This window comes from Anomaloglossus baeobatrachus, chromosome 2 (genome assembly GCF_048569485.1).
Source record: "Anomaloglossus baeobatrachus isolate aAnoBae1 chromosome 2, aAnoBae1.hap1, whole genome shotgun sequence".
In the NCBI taxonomy this organism is placed as follows: domain Eukaryota; kingdom Metazoa; phylum Chordata; class Amphibia; order Anura; family Aromobatidae; genus Anomaloglossus; species Anomaloglossus baeobatrachus.
In genome coordinates, this window is record NC_134354.1 from 4,334,783 (window position 1) to 4,347,933 (window position 13,151).

The 13,151-nt window shown below is 52.5% G+C and overlaps 1 protein-coding gene across 1 annotated transcript in view; it reads left to right on the forward strand.

The window, feature by feature from the left end:
• LOC142292432 (Fc receptor-like protein 5) overlaps nucleotides 1-13,151 on the forward strand; it is a 210,514-nt gene that overhangs the window by 153,743 nt on the left and 43,620 nt on the right. Inside the window, exon 4 of the mRNA XM_075337775.1 lies at nucleotides 12,191-12,436. Coding sequence (XP_075193890.1) covers nucleotides 12,191-12,436 — 246 coding nt within the window. The remainder of the gene's footprint in view (nucleotides 1-12,190; nucleotides 12,437-13,151) is intronic.

Sequence of the window (13,151 nt, forward strand, 5' to 3'; positions counted from 1 at the left end):
GGGGTGAGCGCGGTGTGCTGACACCCTCCTCCCCGCCCGCGACAACTTGGCGTCACGAACAGGATCTTACCGCTCTGCCGTCTGGTAGAGGTGCGCCTTGTTACTGCCGGAGGTATCCGGCAGAAAAATTTCAGAAGCCGCCATCTTTGGCGCGAAAAGTTCCCGCTCGAGCGTCTTCTCGAGCAGTAGAGGCGCGAAGGCCAAAACTCCGCCCGGAGAGAGGAGGGGCCGGAAAGAGCTAAGGGGGACGCGATGGCGGCTGGCGGCATGTAGTCGCCGCTATAAAAGCAAGGACGCCAGGACCTTGCCAGAAAACCGTTCCTGGAAGCAAACAGCAAAGTCACCATGTGGATGCCGTCCCGAAACACCGTGGCCCCCGCACCGGGAACCGCCGCGTGGGTGGAGATCCGGACCGCGCAGCTCCATCTAAGGCTGCAGGTCAAAATGCAGCTCCTCTTGGAGGAGTGGGAGACCGACATGGCGGACGTTTTGGCAGCCGTGCGGAGACGCGAGGAGGAAGCGGAGGAAGGGAGGGTGAGTGACCCACGCCCCTATGTCCCGGAGGGACCGGTCGCTGCGGCTGAGGGACCCGGTCCAAGCCCTCTCCCCCCGTTGCCTCCCTCGCCACCCGTCTCGGAGGCCGTGACCCCGCCACTAGGCCTGCTGCCACCGCAACCGGTAGCGATACCCAGCCCGTCCGACCCAGCGGACCGACCTGTAGCCGGAGCCCGAAGCAAACCGGAGGCATTGCCATGGAAGGCCCCGAAGATTGTGCCAGAGACAGTCCCCGAGCAGTTCCCCGAGCCGGAGCCGATGACCCGCTCCGAGCCGAAGGCCCAGCTGCGGAAAGCCCCTGTGCCCATCCCCCACACCTCGGCTGAGGTGGCGCCGGGTTGTCGCTGCAAGGCAGCGCCCAAGGCCATGACACCGCGGGATACGCCACCCACTTTCCTGACAGTGGGTAGCGTGCTGGATGTCCCGCGGGGCTCAACCCGTGCGCCGGAGCCATACTGGGACAGGGAGCCGACCAAGCTGGGCCTGGAGATCGCGGAGAGGGAGCGGAGGAAAGCCGAGCTGGTAGCCCGAGCCATCCGGGAAAAGGAGAACTTGCGGCAAGCGACCTTCCGTGTCCGGGGCCCGTTCTACGAGGGGCAGGTGAGGCGGTTTGATATCCGCCGGGGCTACGGGTTCATATACGAACCGGGCCTGGAGGCCGAGGTGTTTGTAGCCCGGCGGGATGTGCAAGCTCACCTGCCCGAAGAGCATCCTGGCCGCAATCTTATACCCGGAGACATGGTGCGGTACATTCGGCACTGCGGAGAGAGGGGGTGGTTTGCCCTGGATGTAAAGCTGAGGGGCAGCCCGGAGAGCAAGGTGAGCTCTGCACCCCCTCCCTTGGATGAAGCAGCAGCAGGACCGGAGTAGGGCAATGGAGGCCCGCAGCACCGTCCCCGTAGGGACCAGCACTTTGTTTGTTTGAAAGTTTGTTGAAAAAGTTATGAAAGTTTTGAAAAATGGAAAAACACTGATTGAACCGAGTTTTCACCAGATTTGCCTTTGTGATTAGCAACCGGCTGGAGCCGGCACCGTTGTCCCCGTGGGGACCGTTTAAAGTTTAAAAATGCATGGGAACTATCCATGGACAAGCCCGTGAACTCTGCAGGGCAACCACAAACGTTAGTGGCTTGTAAATATGTTGGGTACCGTTACCGTTTCCGCAGGCCGCCTCCGGAGAGGCAGGTTGGAGGGAGGGCCCTCAGCAGAGCAGGCCAGGGCCCAGCCGCCAAAGGAACCGGTGGCTACCCTCTGGAGGGAAGGACAGATCCCGCTCGGGTGACTTGTGCTGGACTGTGGGTCAAGGGGTGCTGCCTGGGTTTTAGGGGCAGCATCAGGGCCAGGTTGCTTGGGTGGGAGAGAGCGGAAACCGTGACCGTACACCGTTGAAACGTTAAAAGTAAATGTGCCTCCCGTCTTGGGAAGAGTTGATTAAAAATGTTATTATTGTTTGTTTAACCCTGTTATCCCCTTTTTACAGAAAAATAAAACCGGTGTAGGACGGCAGCCCGCGGACGGTCTGCATTTTGCTAAGGGGGAATGTGTCGCCCTGGGCAAGCCAGGGGACACAGATAACAACACCACTACACCCCACACTCCAGGTAGGCACATCTGCTAACCAGAAACCCTTGTTGCCTTCCTCCAAGAGTCTGTTGATGCACACCAGGGGGTGGGCCAGGCGGTTGGCTCCGCCCACCAAGGAGCTCACAACTCTGGAGGCAGGAAGTTACCAGGCAGATAGCCCCGGGCAGGGGAAGAGTGCAGTCTAGCTGAGGGCTAGAGTAAACGGAGAAGTGAAAGTGAGGAAAGAAGAGTAGAAAAGGAGGAAAGCAAGTGAGGTGGCAAGAGGAAAGGAAAGCCTGAGAGCCCAGCTGTGTGTAGGGCTAGAACAGCAAGGTCAGCGACGGCGGTGACTGTCCGGAGGGGGACCGTTTGGAAGTTCCTGGAAGGACCCCGTTGGCTGTGTGCCCGGTGGTCTGGAGCAGTGTTCCGAAGGACAGTCAGCACCAGGGCAGGGGCCTCTCGGACCCCGGCAAGGCTAGGAGTCGCCCAATTTGCCGAATCTGTCAGTGAAGGGGACGTAGATCCCCCAGCAACCAAGTCCCGATTGACGGCAACAACCCGACCATTACCGGGGAGACATCGCCACCGCCAGGGCACCAGTTTCCCCAGGGCCAGCGCCTGCGGGCAAAGTGTAGAGCTCCTCCGGCCCAGATTGCAGTCGGGGAGCGGGTAACCGGAGGGAATCCACCGCTACCATCAGTCAAACAGGTGCAAGGAAGAGAGACGTCACCGTCACCTACCGGGAGTGCAGGTGCAACCGTCTGTGGGACCGTCCTACCAGCCGTTGGTTTACCGTACAAACTGTGTCCGTGTCTCAGGCTGAGTGAGTACCACAGTGCCGCAAGGCACAGCGCTGCCCCCGCGTCCCTGCGCCCTCCAGGCCCTACACTTTACATCTCTTCACCGGGCCCCGGGATCACCAACCCCTACCCACGGAGGGGCAACACAACACCTGGCTGCTCCAATCACCATCCCCGGGACCCCCACACTGAGCAGCGGTGGTGCCATCACCACAACCGTGGGTGGCGTCACGAACTATAATCCCAACAAACACCCCCCCTTTTCACTCACGGGCGAGGAGTGTCGCTCGAGACACCCCGGGATCCGGCCCACGGCTCGAGCCACCAGGAGCAGCTGCCGGACCCGAGCAGAAGGGGTGAGCGCGGTGTGCTGACACCCTCCTCCCCGCCCGCGACATTAGCACCCCTTGTGCTCAACACCCCAGAAGAAAAACCCGTCCGGCGTGCATAGAATCGGGGCATCGATGCTCTGACGCATGCCCAGAGCCTACATTGGGGGTTTTCTTTCAGCGGGTCCCCTATTGACTGTTACTTACAACTGGAGCAGTGTAATGGACACCCAGCAGGAAACCACACTGGACTCACAAGAATTGTATTATTGTTATTAAGTTTGTAACGTTTAAGTGATCTTGCCTCCCAAAAAGGGATGAAAAAGTCCTAATATGTTTTTGTTTGTTTCCTCAGTCCGGGAGTACTGATTTTAACTAAGGGGCATTGTGGCGCCCCAGCAGTCTGGTTGCCACAGCAGTGTTGCCCTCCTAAAAGGGGTTAATGCTGAGCCTGGAGGTAGTTGTGGAAATCCATTGGCCAGTAAGTACCATCATCCAACACAGTTTCTCTCCCAGGCCAGCAGAGGGAGCTCTAAACCTGGAGTTCCAGGGAGGATCCCTTAAGCTCTGACCTGGGGGAGGAGTTAGTTAGTTTGTGAGGAGAGTTCAGTGAAAGAGGAACTCGAGTAGTGTGGTGTGTGAGCTGGGAGCTGAGCCAGATTGCTCAGCCCAGGAAAACACAGGCCACAGAGAGGCAAAAAGGATGAGAACATTGGGGAGTGGAGCGCAGCCGGCTCACCCCGACGTGATTGCTAGAAAAACTTGAATATCGGAGTTCAGGGCCACTCGAGTACTCGAGTACCGGTGGTCGCATCCGAAGGACGAGAGGACTGCAGGTCTCTGTCCACCCCACACCCGGAGGCGCAGCTGTAAAGTCAGGACTGGGAGCCCGGATAGACAGAAGGGCACCTGTAATCGTCCATGCAGCCCACCACACGGGGGAGGTGATAACCCACCTCAAAGAGCAACAGAACGGGTCTCAGCATTACCGAAGCCACGGGGCCCCATTTACTAGACAAAGCGTAGGGAGTTGGCCTCATTACTCACCTGGCCAGTGTGAGACCCCTGCCTGCTTCCAGGCCTCCGGACCACCGTCCCACCTGTAACAGGCTCCCAGGACTTCCCCAGTTGCCAAGACAAGTAAAGGAGAAAGGTAAAGAAATCAGTGTCAGTGTCTGTTCCTTTCTACTGTCCTGTCGGCCCTGCACCTCAACCACAGCACACAACACCATAGAACCTACAAAGTACCAAAGGTTGCCCCGGGGTACCCGCTCTACCTGTGGAGAGCAAGCAACATCTCAGCTGCCATAACACCAGCCCCGGAGGTCCCTTCCAGCAGCTGCGGCCCTAAAGAGCTGCAATTTACCACAGGTGGTGTCACGAATCTTTCATAAACTTTATTATAATCATCACCCCCACAGCCGCCATATTAATTGACCCCGCCAGGGTCACAGAGTCGGGCCCCGCCACCGCTGACTACCCGGAACTAGTCTGGCCTGACACCGGGTCACCCAAAGCCCTGGGGTGGGTGAGTCAATAGTCCCAACAAGATCCCCACCAGAAAAATTCTCCCCTTAAATATCACCATAATAGGTATCCAATAATCCCCCATAGATTAACCAAACCCCCAAATTCACTTCCCCTAAGCAGTCACGATAAGCTTCTAAAAGATGCTAGAACCCGATTAGGGCATGTTCCAAGGGTTCAACATCACTCCCAGTTGGTAGAACGGCTGCACGCCATGTCTCCAGCGGTCAGGAGATTTAAATAGATGTAGCACAACAAGTCCCAGAGCCGAGCGGCAATAAATACTCATGCACCGCTCAACTTCCGTTTCACGGATTCCCCTATCCGGCGCTAATGCGCAGGCGTTAAGCCACGCTAATTGCGTAACCTACTACGCAACCAACGTATGGTTTTGCATCAGTAACGTAGATCACTGCGCAAACAAATAAGCTTATTGCGCATGCGTCAGTCTACGCTAAAAGCGTAGGTACGCAGGAAACAAGGCAATCAACGTTCCCCTTCATTTCTCAAAGACATAATTTGCCGCGCCTGCGCAAGACCGCACACAGAAACCGTAATGGAATCCACGGAACCTGTATATGCTCCATTCATCTCAGGGTTGATATAAAAAAGGAGTATATGGGAATTCATTAACAAATAGCCATTGTCAAATAATCAACAGACTACAATAAAGGGGGGGGAGAAAAGGGGGGAGGGGGAAAGGGGGAGGAAGGGGGGGAGGGGGAAAGGGGGGACAAAGGATATTAGAAACATCAAAATCATTCTCCCCCTTATTGATTAATAAAATACTCCCTCAAAACAGGAATTTGACATCTTTAGCATGAAAAATAGACAAACAAGATAGAGCCAGTCCAATAGCAATTCAGGCTAAATTTAGGCACAAATCATATTTTTTAGACTTGGCAGCCAGTAGTTTCATATTATTAACTGAACCCTCAACCTCAAAACAGCCCAGGAGAGGTAAAGTATTCTCCCCTAAAAAGGCAGAGTCCCTATTGACCAGAATTAACCGATCAGCAACAATTTAATCCAGGAAGCATCCATCTGTTAACATTTCGTTGAGACCTTTTGGTTTCACAGAATCCATATGGAAAATGTATTCCGTTTCTTTTCTTAATATTTTATTGTCCCAGTTACCACCTCTCTCACTTTGTGTGATAACTTCTAGAACCTCAAATTTAAGAACCCTCTCGTCTCCCCCATGAAATTCTCAGACATGACGAGATATTGGGGTGTCCCGCTTATGGCGGATATCACCCATGTGATCCCCTATCAGGCTCCGCAAGTTCTTTAAATCTAATGATAAGGAGCAATGTCTGGCTCTGGGGGTGGATGAAGAGGATTTGGATGTATTTAATGATCTAGTGGCTCTAATGGATGACAATATGCATGAAGTAGGTCAGGGCCCCTTTACTGATTTAAAGAGGAGAATTACTAGGATGCCCCCGACGGGTGACTATGGAAATATTGATTTATTTTTGCAGCTAGTTAAAGGCGATTTAAGAAAAATTAGACCTCATAATCCAAGAGTGCCCTCCAACTTGAATTGGGTGGAATGGGAAGCACTAATGAATCTTGAAAAAAATGGAAATGTGGTCCTCAAATGTTCAGGTAAAGGGGGCAATATTGTCATCCTGGACCATAACGACTATAATTTAATGTCTTTGACAATTCTAAACAACACAGAATATTATAGAGTCCTCAAAGTGACCCAACGGAGCAATTTCAGGAGATCCTAATTACATTTTTGGATGATGGCTTGAAGACCGGATTAATATCGGCCAAGGAACACAAATTTTTGGTCCCCAGTCACCCGGTGGTACCAACCTTCTATGCGCTTCCTAAACTGCATAAGGGGGTGGTACCACTTAAGGGGAGACCAATTGTGGCCGGCATTGGCTCCATCAGCCAGAATGTTGGTATTTATGTGGGTAGGATCTTAAGACCGTTCGTTGTATCGATGCCCACGTACTTAAGAGACACATCAGATCTCCTACTCAGATTGTTGGGAATGACAGTAGACCAGGGCGCGTTCTTGGCGTCGATCGATGTGGAGGCTCTTTACAGCAGTATCATTCATGACAAAGGACTTCAAGCTGTTCAATATTATCTTTCTGGGAGGGCGACACATTTTGATCGACACAATGAGATTGTCCTTGGTCTACTGTCATTTATTCTGAACCACAATTACTTCCTTTACGGCGGCAAGTACTTCCACCAGCTCAGGAAGACTGCTATGGGTTGTTCTTGTACGCCCAGTTATGCAAATCTCCTCCTTGGCTGGTGGGAGGAAACCGTCGTATTTTCAGGGGAAGAAAAATGGTGGCAGGATAAGATAAGTACATGGCATCGATGCATTGATGATGTTCTTGTCATCTGGACGGGAACGAAGGAAGAATTTGGGAGAATGGTCGAAGAGCTACTGTGGGGATGAACAATTTCAATCTTAAGGCCGCTTTACACGCAACGACATCACTAACACGATGTTGTTGGGGGGCACGAAATTCGTGACGCATATCCCTTCTCGTTAGCGATGTCGTTGCGTGTGACACGTACGAGCGACCACTAACGAGCAAAAATACTCACCTTATCGTTGCTCGTTGACACGCTGTTCAGTTCCCAAATATCGTTGCTATTGCAGGACGCAGGTCGTTCGTCGTTCCTGCAGCACCACACATCGCTATGTGTGACACCACAGGAACAACGAACATCTCCTTACCTGCGTCCACCGGCAATGAGGAAGGAAGGAGGTGGGCGGGATGTTTTCGTCCCGCTCATCTCCACCCCTCCGCTTCTATTGGCCGGCTGCCGTGTGACGTCGATGTGACGCCGAACGTCCCTCCCACTCCAGGAAGTGGATGTTCGCCGCCCACAGCGAGGTCGTATGGAAGGGTAAGTATGTGTGACAGCTTTTAATCGATTGTGCGACACAGTCAACAAATTGAACGTGCCGCACATACGATGAGGGTGGCTCACATCGCATATGATATCGTATGATTAATTGTAAGGTGTAAAGCAGGCTTAAGATTTGTGGTACCTTTAAATGTGGCAGATGTCATTCCTGTTTTGAGGGAGTATTTTATTAATCAATAAGGGGGAGAATGATTTTGATGTTTCTAATATCCTTTGTCCCCCCTTTCCCCCTCCCCCCCCTTCCTCTCCCTTTCCCCCTCCCCCCTTTTCTCCCTCCCCTTTATTGTAGTCTGTTGATTATTTGACAATGGCTATTTGTTAATGAATTCCCATATACTCCTTTTTTATATCAACCCTGAGATGAATGGAGCATATACAGGTTCCGTGGATTCCATTACGGTTTCTGTGTGCGGTCTTGCGCAGGTGCGGCAAATTATGTCTTTGAGAAATGAAGGGGAACGTAGATTGCCTGGTTTCCTGCGTACCTACGCTTTTAGCGTAGACTGACGCATGCGCAATAAGCTTATTTGTTTGCGCAGTGATCTACGTTACTGATACAAAACCATACGTTGGTTGCGTAGTAGGTTACGCAATTAGCGTGGCTTAATGCCTGCGCATTAGCGCCGGATAGGGGAATCCGTGAAACGGAAGTTGAGTGGTCCATGAGTATTTATTGCCGCTCGGCTCTGGGACTTGTTGTGCCACATCTGTTTAAATCTCCTGACCGCTGGAGACATGGCGTGCAGCCGTTCTACCAACTGGGAGTGATGTTGAACCCTTGGAACATGCCCTAATCGGGTTCTAGCATCTTTTAGAAGCTTATCGTGACTGCTTAGGGGAAGTGAATTTGGGAGTTTGGTTAATCTATGGGGGATTTTTGGATACCTATTATGGTGATATTTAAGGGGAGAATGTTTCTGGTGGGGAACTTGTTGGCGCTATTATATATGTACTGTTATTATGGGAAGTTATATGGTCTAAACTCTTTCATTCTGGCCGTACTCTTTATTGGGGAGGAGGTGGATGATTTGCCCCTTTTATCCATATGTAATTTATTTACTTGGACTTTGGTATAGTTTCGTATGGTTATTGTTAGCGCAGTCCAGGTCTACGTATTTTTGTAAACACGATACATATTGTGAGATGTCGCGTCTCCTCTGTTCTAGATCCTGAATGAAATATGGGAATTTGGCACACTCATGGATATCATTGATTAAAATCCTCCTGATGAACCCCTGAATAGGCAAAGGGGGGAAACGCGTCGAGGTGACGGATTGATTGGATATTTGATTATTACCAGCCAAGCACATTGTATATGTTCTATTGAAATAAAGGGAAATGGAAGTTGGAAATCTGGAATTAACAAAACATCTAATCCCACTAATCCCTGAAGATTGGAGCTCATTTGTGGATGTGAGATGTATTCGTGATGTGGTTACCAACAATCTGGACATTACTAACACGGACTCACATGTCTTCCTCTGCACTAATACTAAATGCTGGTTGGGTGGTCTTAGCTAATTTATGCCAACAGATGTAACCATGATATCCGTGCCTGGTGGGATATTTACCATTGTGTATACCACAGAGGGGAAAACCTTCAGGATTTGGCTTTTTCATTGGTATCCACTAACTGGATAAAGTTATCTGAATTGTGAGCTGCGGATCTAGTCCAGATCCATTTAACTTGAAGAAAAGTGGCCTTTGTGCAAAAGGAGGTGTCACTAACCTCCACCAATCAATGCTCGAGGCAAACTAAGGGATCCTAGTGTCTAATGTCTTGCTTTGTCATGAATGAAGACGTGATTGCATGAATATAGTCCTTCTATGACCCATTATACTAATTTGACTATCTCTTTCACTCCTTTCCTCCTTATTTCTATCTATTTAGTATCATTACGTGATTTCATGCGATCACTGTCGCGTATGATTGATCTGTATTGGAGTGGGGAACAGATGGGGAGAATCTAGGGTATTGGCTTTTTGTCATATGACCATTCTGTGATGCCAATTCTTTGAGGGTATATTTGGTAACTAAAGGCCGCTTTACACGCTGCGATATCGTTACCGATAGTGTGACGCCCTGGCCAGCCAGGTGGTCACAGATTATGCCCCGCATTACACCAGTCCCCTAACAAGGTGACAGCAGCCAACCATTAAACCCTAGTCACCCCCTCAGTGCTTGATGGACACACCAGGGGGCGGAGCCAGGTGGTTGGCCACGCCCACCAAGGAGTTGAAATAACCTGAGGCGGGAAAAAGCGCAGTTCGTAAACAGTTTTAGTTTTGGAGGTGGAGTGAAGTGGAGGTCAGGCCTGCAACTAACTGTCAGGTGCCAGGGTAGGAGCCCTGGTACCTCTGGCTAGGAGGCATACGGAGGCCTCTGCCTGCAGCAGCCGGGAAGACGGCTCAGTGGAACCAAGATGGACCGGGACAGGGTAGTGGCCCTCCAGTACCGACCCAGGGAACCGACTCGGAAACCGGAGCACAAGAGGGGTACTCAGACCCTGAAGCGAGGTCCAGAAGCTACTGGACTGAGTTAATTAACTGATTGCGGTCTGGACTTGAGGTCCTTTCCCACCCAAAGTCCCTTATAGAAGACAACAGCCCAACGAGGGGGATAAGCAGCCACTACCACAGCTCAGAGATCCCACGGGCCAGCGTCTGCGGGCAAACGGGCTCCTTTGGCCACATCAAGCCGGGGAGCAGACTCCTGAAACTTGCAAGCCCAGGTAGTCCAACAACACAAAACAGGTGCAGGAGAAAGGCAGAGACCACCAACCGGGTGGGGGACCAAACTGCAGCCGGCTGCGGGCACCGACCACCATCATCTTAGTTTACCAGAGACTCGAGTGTTTCATTCTAAGGCTATGTGCGCACTAGAGATGTGAAGTTTCTCAAGAAAATTTCTTGAGAAACTTCTGGGATTGAAAGATTTGCTGACCTCCGGAAAAAATCCGCGGCAAAACCGCATGCGGATTTGCCGCGGATTTGCCGCGGATTTGCCGCGATTTTCCCGCGGGTGGTTCCCTGCGGATTTTTGCAGGCTGTACTGCAGAAATCCGCAGGGTACCTGCGGATTTAATGGACATGTTCATTTTCTCAAGAAAGTTTCTCGAGAAATTTTCCTCAAGAAATTTTCTTGAGAAAAATCCACACCAGTGCGCACAGCTTTTTTTTTTTCTCATAGAATTTCATGGGAAATGTCTGCACAAAGATTGCAGACATTTCTCAAGAAATTTCCGCGGCAAATCCGCGGGTAAATCCGCGGGTATTTTGCTCTAGTGCGCACATAGCCTAATAGTGAGTACACCAGTGCCCTCCAGCCAGCCATCTCCCTGCACCAGCAACCCAACTGGTCTCAGGGCCACCATCCCTGCCCACGGAGGGGTTAACAACTTGCTGCATACCATCTCCCCCGGGTGCTCCGTAACTGCAGTAGTGGTGTCCACCTTCACCACATCCCGTGGGTGGCGTCACGTACTTAACACGGCTCCGGCCGTACATCTACGTCCCCAAACCACAACCCCCCTTTCAGTTGAAGTGACCGCGTGACCCCCGGGTCCAGAGACTCACGAGCCACCCACTGAAGGTCCGGATCCGAGCAGCTCGGCTGCCGCCGAGCACGGGGCGCACAATATCGCTAGCTTGCGTTCCCGCCCCCGTCGGTTGTGTGTCACGGGCAAATCGCTGCCCGTGGTGCACAACATCGCGCGGACCCGTCACACATACTTACCTGCCTAGCGACGTCGCTGTGACCGGCGAACCGCCTCCTTTCTAAGGGGGCGGTTAGTTCGGCGTCACACGGCAGCTGTCCAATAGAATCGGAGGGGCGGAGATGAGCAGGACGAACATCCCGCCCACCTCTTTCCTTCCTCATTGCGGCCGGCCGCAGGTAAGAAGAGGTTCCTCGTTCCTGCGGTGTCACACGTAGCGATTTGTGCTGCCGTAGGAACGAGGAACAACCTGCGTCCTGCACCAGCAACGATATATGGGAACTGGACAGCGTGTCAACGAGCAACGATAAGGTGAGTATTTTTGATCATTAGCGGTTGCTCGTACATGTCACACGCAATGACATCGCTAACGAGAACGGATGTGCGTCACAAATTCTGTGACCCCAACAACATCTCGTTAGCGATGTTGTTGCGTGTAAAGCGGCCTTTATTCTGATACCGTTTGTGTACTATGTTTGTGGGTGTTCTTTTTTTAGTCAGAAATCAATAAAGATTATTTTAAGAAAAATTTGGGGTAATTTTTGAGTAGAAATCTGTCCTGGACCCTAAAATAACATCTGGATATACATTATACAACTCTTTAGAAAGCCCGGAATCATTTCCTCTACTCGTCACAGATTGTTGTACTCGGTGTCACAGAAAATCCCAGTAAGATACATTCAGGATTGTGGGTGTAATGTGGAGAAGGTGACGGGGAGATGACAGTGAGTGCAGAGAGTCCGGACTGGCGAGCACTGACTGTTTTCTTCTTTCTTTTCTCCTCTAGTTCCGGTATCGGATCCCGTCCTGAAGGTTCGGTGTCTCCGTGATGGCAGCCTGGAGATGTTCTGCTCCGTGGAGAATGGATCTGATCCCCTCTTCTCTCTGTCTGTGAATGGAACAAGTCTGGTGGCAAATGACAAAAAAGAGCTTAATGTCACAACGTCGTCACCAGGACCGTGGGATGTCCAATGTTCTGTGGGAAACAGTCTGCTGTGGAAGAAAGCCAACGTGATGTCCCCAGCCTGCACAGGTGACTTCAGTGTCAGGGACTCTCCTCTCGTCTGTGTTCGAGCTTCTCTACCTTATTGTCAGGTCTTCTCTGTGGTGTCAGGACTTGTGCACCGGGCAGCACCTCCTGAGCACCGGGCAGCAGCTCCTGATCACCGGGCAGCAGCTCCTGAGCACCAGCTCCTGAGCACCGGGCAGCAGCTCCTGAGCACCGGGCAGCAGCTCCTGAGCACCGGGCAGCAGCTCCTGAGCACCGGGCAGCCGCTCCAGAGCACCGGGCAGCAGCTCCAGAGCACCGGCAGCAGCTCCAGAGCACCGGGCAGCAGCTCCTGAGCACCGGGCAGCAGCTCCTGAGCACCGGGCAGCAGCTCCTGAGCACCGGGTAGCAGCTCCTGAGCACCGGGCAGCAGCTCCTGAGCACCGGGCAGCAGCTCCTGAGCACCAGCTCCTGAGCACCGGGCAGCAGCTCCTGAGCACCGGGCAGCAGCTCCTGAGCACCGGGCAGCAGCTCCTGAGCACGGGCAGCAGCTCCTGAGCACTGGCAGCAGCTCCAGAGCACCGGGTAGCAGCTCCTGAGCACCGGGCAGCAGCTCCAGAGCACCGGGCAGCAGCTCCTGAGCACCGGGTAGCAGCTCCTGAGCACCGGGCAGCAGCTCCAGAGCACCGGGCAGCAGCTCCTGAGCACCGGGCAGCAGCTCCTGAGCACCGGGCAGCAGCTCCTGAGCACCGGGCAGCAG